This window comes from Dryobates pubescens, chromosome 23 (assembly GCF_014839835.1).
Source record: "Dryobates pubescens isolate bDryPub1 chromosome 23, bDryPub1.pri, whole genome shotgun sequence".
NCBI classification, from domain to species: domain Eukaryota; kingdom Metazoa; phylum Chordata; class Aves; order Piciformes; family Picidae; genus Dryobates; species Dryobates pubescens.
This window is the reverse complement of record NC_071634.1, coordinates 7629738-7645452: the sequence shown is the minus strand read 5'-3', so window position 1 is coordinate 7645452 and position 15715 is coordinate 7629738. Positions and strand designations below refer to the sequence as shown.

At 45.8% G+C, this 15715-nt stretch overlaps 1 protein-coding gene across 12 annotated transcripts in view; it reads left to right on the top strand.

Moving 5' to 3' along the window:
- Positions 1-15660, top strand: part of ADD1 (adducin 1) — a 50969-nt gene extending 35309 nt beyond the window's left edge. For 3 of the 12 annotated variants that reach the window (XM_054172325.1, XM_054172328.1, XM_054172326.1), the window contains exons 11-17: positions 333-434; positions 1905-1994; positions 2096-2113; positions 2858-2950; positions 6959-7115; positions 9094-9189; positions 13281-15660. In XM_054172325.1, the coding sequence (XP_054028300.1) occupies positions 333-434; positions 1905-1994; positions 2096-2113; positions 2858-2950; positions 6959-7115; positions 9094-9189; positions 13281-13633 (909 nt within the window). In that variant the 3' untranslated portion in view covers positions 13634-15660. Of the gene's footprint in view, positions 1-332; positions 435-1904; positions 1995-2095; positions 2114-2857; positions 2951-6958; positions 7116-9093; positions 9190-9925; positions 9961-13280 lie in introns of those variants that run through there. The other 9 variants (XM_054172327.1, XM_054172331.1, XM_054172334.1 and 6 more) reach the window with 5 other exon arrangements.
- Positions 15661-15715: the final 55 nt, after the last annotated feature.

The following is a 15715-nucleotide window of genomic DNA, read 5'->3' as shown; positions in this document are numbered from 1 at the left end:
CAACCAGCTTTAAAACCTTTGAGGCTCTATCACCTCTGAATTCACAGAGCTGTAGTAATTGCATCATTTGGAGTGGAAGTCGACTGGCTCTCTAGTTGTTGTTTCTGGCTTGACTTAATGGAATGATTCTGCTATTGAGAAATTTATCTGGAGGTACATATTACTGAAAAAGAAGCAACTGAAGTAGTCTTTGGAATGACTGGAACACCACAATCATTGGTTCAGTTCTCTGCTATGTATAATGCATGATCAACTGTTATGTGAATTTGCTTCTCTGAGTGTCTGCAGCCATCACAGCAATTCTGACTCTTCAACTGTTCTTGCTGTTACAGTGGACTAAAGAGGATGGACATAGAACTGCCACCTCTGCTGTCCCTAACCTGTTTGTTCCATTGAACACCAATCCAAAGGAGGTCCAAGAAATGAGGAACAAGGTTTGTAATAGAACTTCTTGGGTTTGGTCATCACTCCAGTTGAGTTGTGTACTTTTAATGAACTAACTTGCTTCATTGCAATACAATTTCAGGGGTTCAATAACACATCTCTGCTATCATCCTGCCCCTTTATAACTGGATACTGAAACAATTCTTACATGTTCTGAACTCATCTTGGAAAAAAACAGCATTACTGTCCACCTTAGCAAGGCTTTCATTGTCTTGTGTTTTGGTACTATTACTTACAAAGGTTTGACCAGTTGCTGGATACTTCTGAAAAAGCCTCCATTGAGTTATGGTATTAATTCTGTTCCCTTAGATCATAATTTGTACATTCCTGATCTTACTTCCTGTGTTGATTTTTACCAGTTGGACTTTTGGTCTAGACAAGCCTATGGATCTCTCTCTGTATTTTGTTGTAATGTGTCTTTGGAACTTCAAGATGGTTTTGAGTTGAGCTAGCAGTTGAATTTTCCAGTCTTTGAGGTTCAGATCTTCTTGTCACCAGCTGACCCACAGGAAAGCATTGAATGCCTTTGGGTTCTGTCACTTTATTTATTTTAAAGTATAAAATACATACTGGTATCTTGTTAGTACTTAACTTGCTCTGGATTGTCTTGCTGTTGCTTCCTGATGGCCACGTGGAGCTTGGGCATTAGCATTGTGTGTGCAGGAGTACTAGCAACAGCACTGATCTGCTCTGGAACAGAAGGGTGGCAGAGCTTTGCTTTTCCTGACTCAGCACAGTAAAATAATAATCACTTGATAGGAGAAATCTGATGGACTTGCCAAGCAGTCTCTTGGTGTTTGAAACACAAATAGTTGTGTTAAGAACTTGGAAGAAGTGACTGAGAGAAGTAAAACTTCAACCTTTTTGTTTTCCTGATGAGGAGAAGGGCAGTAAACGAGAAGCAAGTAGGGTGATGCAGGATTTTCATAGTGCTGAAATAGCAAGTATCAATAATAGCTGTGTTTGTATACCTGCATCCATCCATTGTCATGGAAGCTGAATGTCCTCTTAAGCTGTAAAGCAGAGGTCTTTGTGGCTGCAGGCCTTTCTTCAGTGACCTTGCAACAAGAACCAGAATATTTTAGGAATAAATTCTGAGTCGACAAGTTACAAATTCTTTACCACTGTAGAACAGCTAATTGAAATAGATAATACCTGCAGTTACAGAGCCAGTTTCTGTTCCCATCTTCTGTATGGAAAGAGCTGGGGAGAGATTTAGGATGCAAAAAAAAGATGTGTGAGTACTCCAGAGCATCCCTTTATGCACAGAAAAATGTTTGTGCGCTCTTTGGAGATGGTCCTGACTAGATGCGAAACATGCATTTGGTAGAGTAAGTTGTGTAGGGAGTAGTGCAGTATCAGTGAGTAGTGACAGAAAGGCTGGACCCCTTTTGCAAGTACAAATTGTGGCTGTCTTCTCTCTGCTGTTCATGACTCTGCTCTGCTGCTTTCCTTTACAGATCCGAGAGCAAAACCTACAAGACATTAAAACTGCTGGCCCTCAATCACAGGTTCTATCTGGGGTAGTTGTGGACAGGAGTCTTGTACAGGTGAGAGTATAAAATGCCTAAAGCTGTTAGCTTGAAGTTAACCTGCCCTGTCCTCTGCTTTCACCTAATATATGCCTATAAAATTATTCTTTAATTGGCAGAGAGTAACAGTTTATAAGGTAAGTCTTAGAGGTAACACCGTTGTCTTTGCCAGAGTGCTCAGGGTCAGAACTTCAGAGGCTTCAGCCGTGTAGTCCAAGCATGTCTGTGGAGGATGCTTCTTGGGTTGGTTTGGGGTGGGTTTTTTTTTGCTGAATGTCATGCATGAAATTCAGAAGGCTGGGTTAGATTCTTGTTCCAAACTAATGGGGCTTTGTGACAACTTTTTCTTTGGTTTCCAAGTTTCTGTATCTCGAAGTATTAATAGTGGGCACAGCAGGCTCAGGATGGGGCAGCAGTGTTGTGTGTTCAATGTTTTCTCATGCTTCATAATACTTTATTTGAAGAGCAGTTTGGCCCAAAAAAAAAAAGGGAAAAAAAGCTGTGGTGCATCAGGGAAACTTTAAAGGTGGTCTGCTTGGTTATACAAGAGACTTTACCATCACAATTCAAAGTAAAGTAAGAATTAGAGCTGTACAGTTATACTGTATGGCAGTGACCGTAAAGCTCTATGGATCTGAGTGCTTTAACTGCCCCAGATAAGTATTTTCTGATCTACTGTAAACAGTTTGGCAAGTCTTACCATCACCATAGCGTTACTCACCTTGGGTGTCATGTTGTGTGCATGTCAATTCATTGCCATTTGCCATTTTATAGACCAGTTACTGTTCCTGTGCATGCTGTCACCAAGTGTCACGATGCTTTTGGTTGATGTTTTGAAGCGTGGGCTTGGTTTGCTCTGTTTACTCAATTTACTGTTGCAGGATGCTCCCCTCTCAGACTGTACGGAATCTATTGAAGGGCTCGATCCCACAGAGCAGGCCTTTAGTCCAGCTAAATCTCTGTCTGTTAGAAAGGTACTGCCCTGTCCTACTGCTCTCAATTTGTTGTTCACCCTTCCTTTTGCCTCTTCCTTACCCCCACCTTTTCCCTCTGTTAGCTGAGAAACGAAAAAATAGATGGATCTCCAAATTATGTATGTGCAACTATGCCAGCAGCTGCTTGACCCTGCTAGCTTTTAAGGATGTTATCTGTTAAGGATTTTATCTGTTATCTTTTAAAGGTGTCTTTTAAGGATTTTGATCTTTTTCTTTCAGTAGAAGCTGGTGAGGAGACACTTGGGATGCTAAGGTGCTGGTCAGGTTCTGCATATAGCGGGTTTCTTTGGCATGCTACTAGTGTTGAATACTCTTAATTTGAGATCCATTTAGAGTTAATCTTAGCCTGGTAACATCAGTGTAATTCCGAAGATATCCACGTGCTGACAAACACTGTCACCTTTTGATCCTGCCTTGCTAGATGTCTCCTTTCCTTCAAACTCCCCCTGGTTATCTCTGAGGGTTGCTGAGCAATCCCCGCGCTCCCAGCACCGATTGGCTTTCAACTATGTCACCATGCTTGTGCTTACAAAACACCCTTTAAATGCAGGCTCAGTTCAAGAGGTGTGTGGCTGCTTGGGGTGGGCAGTCCTGAGGCTGAGTAAACAGGAGCAGTTTGTACATTGGAGGCAATCTGTCTCAGCTGCCTTTCTCTCCCAGGGTTTGAAGGAGGTTCTTAGAGCACAGTGTCTAACTAAGCATTGCTGTCTCTTCTGCTCCAGGGATTTACCTGAAAGGTTCTTGGTTCTTGGTTTAGGCTGTGCCTAACCTCCCATTATCAGAACAGCTTTTGCATCAAGAACCAGAATACTTTGAATCACAGAATGCCAGGTTGGAAGTGACCCCCAGAATCCTCTGGTCCAAATTCCATCATTGTTGTAAATCTCACGACTGTACCAGGCTTTGTAGTGTAACGACCCAGTCTGTATTACAGGTGGTTATATCCTACTAAGGATTTGATAGTGATGGTTTTCAGACTGCAGTTTGGTTTATCCATATTCTGAAAGGAAAAGTTAACAAAGCACTATTTCCAGATTTGAGATGAAAAAGAAGGCAAATTTCTTTGCCTTTAATTCTCCGCTGAACACCTTCAAAGTGGAAAATGAGATGTCAGCCCTTGGTTATCACAACACGGGCAGTTTCTTTCATCAGTGATGTGCAAGATCTCTCTGAAGTATGAGTTTTGAATAATGGCCTCCCCTTTCTGTAAAACTAGTCAAATATTTTGCATGTGGTTTTGTAGATGGCAAGAAGCCAGCAAGGGGTCTGTTGCTTATGTCATTTTTGCATTGCAGTATAATGTTAGGCTTTAGATGTCCAAATGAGGCCTTCTCCTTTGCAGTCTCATGAAGGTGCTTCCCTCCTGAAATATTGATCACAATATTGATGACAATAGGAGTGGCTTATTTCAGAGTTTTTATTATCCTAATGTCAGTTGTGATCAGAATGCTTCAGAATTTCCTGTTGGGAGGGGAAAAAAACAACCAACCAAAACCGCAACAAAGCCCCCCTCCCAAACAGCAGCAGCAAACCCCCACAAAACCCAGAATGAACCAAACAGCAACAACAAAGCACCAGAGAAATTTTCTAGCAAGACCACAAAAGTCATTCTTGTATCATGGAACCAAGCAATTACAAGCAATCTTGTCATAGAATCATAGCATGGCTTAGGTTGGAAGGCACCTCAGAGATCATCTACTCTAACCTCTCTGCCATGGGCAGGGACACCTCTCGACTTGGCTGCTGAAGGCCTCATCCAACCTGGCAATGAGAACCCCCAGGTAGGAGGCAACCACAGCCTCCCTGGGCAGCCTGTTTCAGGCTCACCACCTTGGTACTGAAGAACTTCTTAAGATCCAGTCTAACCCTGCTTTCCCTCAGCTTCAAACCATTCCTCCTTGTCCTGTCTCTAGACACCCTTAGGAAAAGTCCCTCTGCAGCCTTCATGAAGGATTCGTTCAGGTATTGGAGGGCAGCTCTAATGCTCCCCCAGAGCCTTCTTTTCTCCAGGCTGAACAAGCCCAGCTCCCTCAGCCTGTCCTCACAGCAAGGTGCTCCAGCCCTTGCATCATCCTTGTGGCTTTCCTCTGGACTCTCTCCAACAGCTCTGTGTCCTTCTTAAGATGCCCATGTAAACCTCATGTGAAACTTTGAGAAGATCATCGTGGACTTGAGGACTTGTAGGTACCAGATAAATGCAAAGTCTCAGCTGACAAATTCCTTGGCACTCAGTTGCAGTTGAATTGTTCCATTTGGTTGCAAAACCACTGCAGGTGTCTTCTGTTTTCAGTGCACTTTGGGATCTGCATCAAACATGAATGCACACTTCTGGATGAGCAGACTCCTGGTTGTGTACAGTATGCATGTAATGCTTTGAGTCATCTGTGCCTGTGGCTGCAGCAGGAAATGCTCCATTTTGCCTTGTGACTCGCTTTGCCTGTGTTCTGAGAAGTCAGTGAAAGGTGGGACCTGGAGCTCTGGCTCTGTTTGGCATTTTCTGCAAAACACTTAGGATTTGCACAAATGGTGACGGTTTTGTGAGGGGTTCTCCTGCCTTCCCCTGTAAGAAAAGCTCTATCAAAGCAAGGGGTTTCTGATTCTGGTGCTTCATGGAAGTAGCTGAGAAAAGGCTTTTGACATCTGATGGACATTCTGCATCTGAGACAAAAGTTCCTCTGAGCTTAGGGAGAAATGGAGGTGATCTGAATAGAATAGAATGTTCAGAGAAGCTTCTCTCCTGAGGTTCCTTTCAGGATCTCACAGTGGAGACTTTTTTTGCTGTTCTTCAGTACTTCTGTCTGGGGTTTGCTTTCTGAAGAGCAGTATAGATTCTAACAACCTCTGCCCTCCTAGGATTGCTGTAAAAAACCTCCTCCCTCCCTGGATTGCTCTAGACCAGACTTCTGGAGAACTCTGAGGCTTTCAGGAATACCCAAACTGCTCTTGCCCTCATTCCATCTGGACATTCCTGTCAGTCACCTTCGTGGTGCTGGCAGCTTGTCCAAAGCAGCTCTTAGCATCCAAACCAGTACAAATAACATTTGAGTGTGATGATGACTTGGGTCAGTCAGTAACCCAAGGCACAGACCACACACAGGTCATTGCCAGACTAGTGTCAGCAGAGTTCTCTGTATCCAGTGAAGAAAACAAATGCTTAAACAAGTCACTTGAAAAGCAAAGCAGCTGCCCAGGCAGGCACCTTCTGTGTCCAAGACAACATAAAGCTGGTGGCTTTAATCTGTGCTGCATGATTAGGGACTCAACAAAGCAAAACCTTAATGTCAGAGAGGCTCTAATGCAGCTCCTTCTGCACTGGAACTTTCCCTACTTACAGTTGCTGGTGTTTTGGGTTCATTTGTGTTTGTCTGACAAATGTTGGAGCTGTCAATCTGCTCACTTGTAGAGAAATAGAGTGCACTGCTTCTGATAAACTTCTATATACAGAACACAAGATAGCTTCTCATGATAGCATCTGTTAGATGTAGTAGCTACTGGAACTTGCACAGAACAAAACAGCCCCCAAATAAACCACAAACTAAAACGCCCTGTGAAGCTGTACAGGTCCCTGTGCCAGGATGCCCTGCAGTTGGGCCTGGTATCCTGTTCCTTTTGTGGGGACAAAAAGCAACTGGATACCTCTGTGGCTGCAGATCTAATACAGCTGGAGCACTTGGCTGCTGTTTGATTTACTGCTTCATGGTGGATATTCCCTGGTGGAAACACTGATGTGTCTCTAAGAGTAATTAATGAGCCCTGCTTTCTCCTTTCTGTTAACCTGCTGCTGCTGAAACTGTTCATATATATATATACACACATATGTAAGAAAAAAATCTCTAGCAGATTTTTTTGTAACTCTAAAAGCAAAGCAGTGCAGCATTTTCCAGGTTACCTTCCTGGCTTGTTTTTGGTTGCTTTGTAGCCTCTGCACTAGTTCTAGGTGCTGCAATTACTGCTGGACTGCAGCTGTGTCTTCTTTTGCCTTGTCAGGGGGAGCTGGTGACTGCGTCGAAGGCAATCATAGAGAAGGAATATCAACCCAAAGTCATCGTCAGCACCACAGGGCCCAACCCCTTCAACAAGCTCACCGACCGAGAGCTGGAGGAGTACCGCAAGGAAGTAGAAAGAAAGCAGAAGGGACCAGAAGGTTGGTTTGGCTTTCTCTGGGTGTTTTCACTTCACTTCAGCAAGTTTAGTAGGAACTGAAAGGTGGGCTACCTGCAAAGGCCACAGATAAGTGATTCAGCTTTTGTCTGTTTCAGTTTTCCCAGTGTGAATTAGCAGTTTAAAAAGCAGGTTGGAAATGGGCTGAGAGCGCGAAGTGTAATGGAGCATTCTGTGAAGGGCCTGGCTCTCACTGAAAATGAGCCTAGTAGTCAGCCTGGCGTGCTGAGTGTGGCCACTTACTGCTCCTGTTAGCTGAAAGCTTGAAAATCCAGTCAAAAAGATTGCAGCTTCTTCTGCTTATCTTTCCCTTCTTCCTAGAGATACTCCAGGGTGAGAGTGGTGTTGCTTTTTAGCAGCAAAAGTGCAGGTTTTGAACCCATGGAAAATGGTGGATTTGAGAGATCCATTGAATGGGGAAGGTACAGAGCAACATTTGGTGGCTGCTTGGAAATGGCACAGTTTGGGGATGTGCCTCAAAGCAGATCTTCTATATTGTCTGAGAAGCACAAGAGAATGGTGCTGTACCAAGGGCTGTTGCTGCACCTGAAGTGCTTACCCTGCTGTGCAGTTTGTAGGGATGATGCTCATGACACTCACCTGTTGTTGGGCTTTGAATCCGAGCAATGCAGCATCTGGAAGCACTGCTGCTTTTGTGGTGTGTGTGCTCCCTGCTCCTGCTTTGTGGTCAGACAGCAGCAGCCCCTGCAGACTGCCTGTGTCCAGCTAGGCAGTGGGCTGGGGGGGGGGGCGGGGAGCTCTGCTGCTGTGGCTGTGTAACTGCATCGGTGACTCCCTCGGTAACGCTGCGACATCCTTCTTAGCTAAGGTACCAAAAGATGGAGAGGCCTTATCGAGCCAGACAGCAGCTGGGCAGCAGAGTGCACTGCCTAGGAATCAGACCTCCAGTCAGCAAAACACCTCAGATAAGTCTCTGGATTTGAAAGGCAGATCAAAAACCTTCCAAGGAACAGACACGAAGACTTTAGAGGACGGTGACGTCGCCTCCCTGTCCGAGCCTTTAGCTAAGACTCAGTTTCCTGCTGCATGGGTTTCTTGTCAGACCATGCAGCAAGTCATCAGCCACCTTAACCAAGAAGAGCCAGATGAGCAGAAGTCCTCCCATAAGGAATTTCACACTGCAGTGGTCAAAGCTTTAAGGTCCAATCCAGACCTTTTGGCAGAGGCCTCAGGTATTGCTAACATGGTACAGCTGGGCTTGTGATCTAAGGAGCAGCCTCTTGATCTGCACCATTTGGAGATTCTCTCCATTGACTCTCACCTCTGGGACTGATTCCTCTTGTAATTGTGTTCAGAACAGGGCTGTAACACTGATCCTGATCAGAGCTGTACTCCAGCCATGTTTTCCTTGGATCTAGGGCTGTTTCATCCTGGAAGCAAGGGGGTACTCTCCCTACTAATAACAAACACACCAACCACTGTGCAATCTGCTTGGAATCATTTAATTACTGCATGTTCCTGTGATTATCTGTGTAGTTTTCTCTTCTTTTGGGATGCAGTTTTGTGTACTCAGCAGCACAAAGCAAGCAAAAGAGCATTATCTTGTGTAGCCTCCTGGCATTTCCCCCACCCCCAGGTTTGTTTGTATTCTCCTCGGGGGGTGTTCCTCCCAAGTTTGCTTTAGAACAGTGTGATTAAACCAATTCATAAACAATTACATTGTTCATACTCTTTTAGGGGGGGAAAAAAACCCAACAACCATTACAAAACCAAACCCAACCAAGCTAGCACCAGAGTGTGTCACAGCTGTGACCTCCACAGCTTTATCATCAAGCTTCACTTCACTTTCTTTTGCTTGTTTTGGGGTTTAATATCCTGTCATAGAGTTTTGAGTCAGGAAAATGTATCTCATGGGCCTGGAGCAGGAGGACTCTCTTCTGTTTTTTCACAAGCTGAAAGGTTTTGTCTGCCTTTTTAACTGTAATTTATCTGACCTGCAGAACCTTCAGAAGATGGCAGGCAACAGAAAGAGAGAAGTCCCCTTGACCCCGCTTCAGCTCGCACTCCTCCCAGCACGCCGATTAAGCTGGAGGAAGGTATGTTGTTGGGGGGTGGGGGCCAGGGGCAACCAGTAACCACATCATTAGTGACTGACACATCCAAGTGTATGAGCTAGTGGCTAAGAAAGGTAAATTACTTCTTGTACTTTCTTTTCATACTACCTAAAATATACTTCACTGACCTATGAGTGCAAGAGGAGTGGTGTCACCAATAATGAAGAAGTGTGCATTAATGTGAAGGCCAATGTCCATCTCTTCAGAACTGCCTTGTCATCTCCTGGTGTTTCCCAGCTGATTTACCCTTTTGTACATGGGTTTGCCCTTCTGCACTGGTGTCTGGTGGTGAAGCAGGCACAGATGTACATGCTTCGGTAAATCGCTCTCGCCCACTGCACATTTCTTACACATTATTGGACTTGGATTACACCCCAGGAACTATTTGGCCAAATCATTTGAAGCTGAATATCATTATTTGCTCACCCCCTGGAGCAGCTTTGATGACAGCAAGAACAGGGCTGGCAATGGGCCACAGTGACCTCAATTAAAAAGGGCTGAAATGCTCACCTTGACCAGGTGTAATCCAATTTTTGTCTCGTTCCCCTGCCCCTGTCCATTGGATCTACCACTTGTCTGTTAGCCTTCATTCACTACATCTCATCCTGTTCTCTACAAGAATGGCTGCAACCATTCTTCTAACGTAACACAATGGCTGTGATGAATGCATAGATTCTCTACTTGTGCTTTTTTCTTCTTGTGGCTGCGTTACAAACAGGAGATGGATATGCTAAAGAGTACCTGTTGCCATAGTAAGTATCATTCCATACTCTGACCTGCTTATGTGCTCTGCTTCACTTTTGCATCTTTTGTTTACTAAGGTGCTTCTGTTGGGTTTGCTTCTTTTCTTTTCAAAGCTTTTTTAGCTGAGATGCTGATTTGATTTATTTCTTGGTTTCATTAAACTCCAGGCAGCTGCAGACCTTGTGTTTAAAATGCACTCCCCCTTGGAAAGAGACTGTGACAGTGACATTCTGTGTTTCCATATCCCTGTGTCTGACCCCTCAGTTGTGCAAAGGGAATAGTCTGAGGCTGCCTTTCAGATACAGCTGAAACAGGTCTGGGAGTTTCTGCCCCAACAGCTTGCTGCTGCAAGTGATGAAAGTTCCCAGTCTATTCCAGTGCAAAAGTTTTTACCACTGATGTTGATTTAAACTTACCCAGCAGACTTCTGCACAGGAGTAGAACTACTCATATGTTATGTGTCAGCTGTGAGTGGAACTACTCATTATACATCAGCTGTGGGGAAAGCCAAACTTCAGCCAAGGTACTTGGTGGCAGGAACTTCCACAGCTGTCCCAGCTAGATCTGCAGGGCTACCTCAGATTATACTTCAATGAGGACTTTGGTCCCCTCTGTTTGTATGTCCTGTTCTGTCCCAAAGTCAGAGTGGCTGTCATAGGTCTGGAAGTCCAATTACATCACAGACCCTAATTAATACAGTTCTAAAGCCTAAAAATTGCTTAAAACTGAGAATTGTGTTCCTCAAACTCTGCTAGTTGTGTAGGCTTTGCAGGACAAACATACAAAGCTTGTTTAGAGAGTAATTGGAAGTTCACAGCAGGGTGCCTTGGGCTGGCAGCAGTGGAATGTTGAATGGCAACCTTCTCTCTACAGCTGCTGCACAGCCTTCTCCCCTCATTGTTTCTATTGAAGTGCAGCTGAAGTCAGAGAAGTGTTTTGTGTTCTCTCAATTACAGCCTGGTTTGTCTGTTTGTCCATGTTTGTGTTGGGAAAAATAACCCCAAACAGCCACCATAAACCTTTCTTTTCATAACTAATGTGAGCTGCAGACTCTCACCAAGGGTTAATGTTACTTCTCAAACTCCTGTGCCACCGTGTGCACAGGTGAAGGGACAGCAAAGCTGCAGACACTGCAGGAAAGGGGCTTTGCAGCAAGGAGTATTTTTAAACCTTCCTTGTTAGGTAACTGAAATCCATCAAGTAGAAGAGGAGGAGTTTTACATCCTCTGTGCTTGCTTTCTTGAGCGTGGAATCTGTAAGTCTCCCTAGTTCTGGTAAGATGTTGCCCTTAGCAGGCGAGGGGAGGAGATGTCTGATCCCAGCATCGTATTAATCCCTTCAGTAAAGATGATGGGAATTGGACACACTCTGGAGGGTGGCAGTCCTGGATGAATGAATTCTAGACCTGGTTATCTTTCCCCAGTGCTTAGGCCAGCAGGCAAATGCTGCTGCAGTGTCTGCAGCTTTCCTAGCTTTCAAGAATTTCAAATCCCTTTTTTAGGGTTTTTCTTTTTGTTTAAAACATTGTAAAAAGCCAGACAGACCTGGCTGGGAAGCCAGCACGGTGCCTGCTCTGAAATCTGGGCCAGCTGGTGAACAAACCATTCCAGCTGGGAGGGACCTGCAGTGACCACCTCATGCGACTGCCCCAGCTGACCCAAAGTTCAAGCGTGTTGTGACGGGCATTGTCCAGATGCCTCTGGAACACTGACGGGTTTGAGGTGTCAGCCACCTCTCTGGACAGCCTATGCCAGTGTTTGACCACCCTCTCAGGAATGAAATGTCTCCTGATGGCCACTCTAAAGCTCCCCTGCTGCAGCTTTGAACCATTCCCATGTGTCCTGTCACCGGGACCCAGGGATAAAGAGCTCAGCAAAGCTTTCAGTGAATTCCTGGGAAGGGAAAGGAAATCTGCAGCCTGGTGGGAGTGTTGGAGGTGGAGCTGCTCATGATCTGTCACATGTCCAGGTTGAACTAGAGCTTCAGGAGGCATCTCCTAACAGGCAGAGTTGCTTTCTCTCTTTGCCTCTGTTTGAAATCCTGCCTGCACTGTAACTCTTGTACTGCTAACTCCTGCTTTCTGAGTGTTTGGTACTGGATACTAGTTGGGTTTGTTCATTTAACCCATTAGAAGCTTGTGCTGCTCTAGGCAAAATATGCTGCTTTGCTGGCAGGTATCCACAGAGCAGAGCTCTCTGAAAGGTACTAGGGGATTCATCATCCTATCCAGCAGACACCAAGAGCAGCCACTGTCACTGCCATAGGGAAGATGGGGAAGTATTGTCTGTAAATTCTTGTGAAAGCCTTCAGCCTTGTCAAATTAAAAGGAACAAGAGTTTAAAAAAGGGGGTGGTGAATAGTCACTGTTCTTTTGTGCCTTGCCATGAGCCTGGCCTGGATTTTGTTCTGGGTTCCTCCTTATATAACATCAATGGGGATGTGTCTGAGACAGCGAAGGAGAAACTTCTCTGCTGCTGTGCAGGGCTGAACACTGCAGGGAGCTTTCAAAAGTGCTGGTTGTTAAACACACACAAAGAGGAGCTGTAAATGGAGCAGTTGTAAAGCACAGCAGTGGGTGAGGGAGCAGTGGTCATGTTCACCTTTGGTCCTAAAGCTGTCCCTCGATTTTGGCTGTTCCTTGACACGGGTGAGTTTTGCTCTGAGACATCGCATACACTTAGACAAGAGCTGGGTTGCATAACCTGCTGAGCTCATGGGATTTGATAAAGTATGTGCATTTTACCTCTGGGAATCCATACTAGATGCTCATGCCTTGCAAAAGAAGCGAAGCCTTTGTGGTAGGAAAGAATCTGTTAGATCTGGTGGAAGGATGACGGCAGCCCGGGCAGTGTGATTATAGAAATGGGCAAGCCCACAGGTCAGAAATGACTGAGTGTGCCTGTATTGGAGCTCTGCAAAGCAGCAGTTTTGTCCCAAGAAAAAGAAGCAAGATAAGGATTTTTATGATGCTCTCTCCCATGCCAATAAAAGCTGTGGGTTTAATTTCTGTACTAAAACCTCCTGTCGCTTCCAAATGTTCTAAATAAAACATGGAGGAAGTCTGAGCAGTTCCCTCCTTGCTGGGTTACACCCACGTGGTGGAATTCAGCTTTATCTCTTCTGTGGGAGGGAACTGGAATTGAAAACAGCCCAGCCCTTGGGATGTGCAATTTGTGTCTCTGTAGCCAGAGAACAGCCCTATGACAAAGGCTTCCCTGCACAGGCAATGTTTTAGCTTTTCTAGAGTGCTCTCCATCCTCTGGCTTTGCTCTCTCTCTCTGCTGGGACACTTACCTGCACTAACTGTGTCATTGTCTCCTGCCCACCAGAGACACAGCAGGACCAGACCTACAAAGATGACAGTGATGCTGCAACTTTCAAGCAAACCCTCCCAGATCTCACCCCCGATGAGCCTTCAGAAGCACTCAGCTTCCCTCCCTTAGGAAAGGAGGAAGGGAGATGTGATGAAGATGTGTCCAAAAGCCAAACAGAATCAGCTGCAGTGGAAAACAAGGAACCCCAGCCTCCTCCCGCTGAGGAGCCAGCAACCCCCACAGCTGAGGAGGGGACAGCAGCTGATGCAGGTAGCGATGAATCTCCAGGGAAGTCCCCATCCAAAAAGAAAAAGAAGTTTCGCACTCCTTCCTTCCTGAAGAAGAGCAAAAAGAAGAGTGACTCCTAAAGGCCAAACACACTGCAGAAACACTGTCATGTTCTCAACCCATTAACCACTAGAATGTACCAGGTCGTACTGAGTGTCTTGTCTTACCATGTAAATGAATGCAACAGGTAATCCAACCAGCCCCTCCGCTCGTGGCTTGATTCTTTAAGGGTATAACCAGAAACTAATGTCCAAAGAGGTGCTAATCCTGTGTGTCCAGCAGCTGCCACAGATCTGATCCCTCACTTGTGATCCAGTGTCAGTGGCTTCCACAGGCAAGGCCTGGAATCACCTTTTTAATGTCAAGCCTGCACTGCTTTACTAAAGCATAGATGTCACAGTTCAGAACAAACCACAGCTGGCTCCCCACAAGTGTTGTTTCACGATACTCTGTTCCAGGTCCCAGGTAAATTTCTTCTTCAATGCTGACTTTGTGGAGAGGATGCTTTGGCAGTGGTGTTTGCAGGGGGGAGGTATTCCTGACCTGGTGTAGGCTTCTGCAAGCTTGTGGTGTGCTGGTCAAGCTTTGGGGCCACCTCCTCCTTCCTCTCCTCCTCCCCCCCTGACTGTGGTATCAAAATGGAGGTGTTTTCACTTGGATTGCATAACTGGCTCCTGAAATCATCTTTGCTGTCTGGGCCTGAAGTGGCTGTGGTGTGTCTGCTCATGGTGTGCGTTGCAGACCCCAATGTTTTTTTTGCTAGTGAGCGCAGCTTGAGGGCAATCTGCCTTCCAGCCTTGAGTCCCCAAGAGCTGGGCAGGTATTTGGCTGTTAGAAAAGGTTAAAAAGTAACCATGTAAAAGTACTCCAGAAGTCTTGCAGCTGGAGGTAGGGAGCAGGGGCAGTTGTATCTCAGCCTTAGCACAGGGTTTTTCCACCCTCTGAAAAACCCCTGGGGTACAGGTGCCAACCTCCTGCCCCTCAAGCAGCTCTGCAGCCTTTTGGCTTTGTTCCTTCCCAGGATGAAAATGTAAATGCATTACACTGAGCATTAACCTGGGGTTCTGTTCATTGCTTTCCCTTCAAGAGCTGGCATTTCTTCAACCCTTGGTTGTTGCCAGCAGCAATGTTCTGACCCCCCAGGGACCTCCCAGGTGTATTCTCACAGTTTGCTTTAAGTGTTTAATATGTAGCATGGTAAAGAAAATCACCTCCCCCCTGAATTCATTGTTTCCCAGTTATTGCCATGCTTCTGTCTATCACTAATTGTCAAAGTAGCTCAAGGTCAGATAGGTGAAGCTTGCAGGAGTCCTCCAGCAGCTGGGCAATGCCCCTGGCCAAGGGCAGGGCAGCTGGTAACCGTTTCTGGTTTTAGCAGCAGCAAACCTTGACACCCCTGTGTGGGAGAGGGAAGCACCTTCACTCCCAGTGTCTGTAACAAAACAGGGTCTGGATGTAACCTTCTAGGACAATACTAAACGTTGCAGTTGGTAAACTAGCAGGAAACTACTAATGCCTTACGTTCATGCAGCAGAAAGCATCGCGGGAGGCGGCCGGGCGGTTGGACACAGCTATGGATGATGAAGGCCTGTGTTAGGCTGGGAGGTGCTGAGACCTCAGTCTGGTTTCAGGCAGCGAAGGGGAGACAGCTGAAAGGAGAACTGTGAGGTTTTGAGGTGGTAACAGACGTGGTGAGGAGGGGAGGGTCACCTGCTGCGGGTGGAGCAGCAGCAGGGGCCCCTGGGGAGCGATGCTCTGTCAGGGCTGCATGGCACCAACAGCTTTCAGCTTCTACTTTAACCTTCGTGTCCTCTGCACCTCGGACCCCACGATACTCGTTTGGCTCACTCGTGTTTATGGCAGGGTCGTGATGAAATGACTAATTGCTCTGTGTTTCAGTTCTTTCCTGGAGTCCCTCCATTCCTCTTGGCCACATATGCAACGACTCTTTGATTTCTAATTTTGTAGTTTGTTCTTTTAACCCTTTGTATCACACCGTATGAAATGTAGTCACCTATGGTTACCCGCTCCGGGGCGCAGTAAGGGCCTGGGGGGTTCTTTCTTTCTTGTATCATTAAGTTCTACTCACAAATAAAACTCTTTAAAAAAAAAACCCAACAAACCTCACTCATGCTCTGCCTTCCCACCTCGTACTGTTTTTC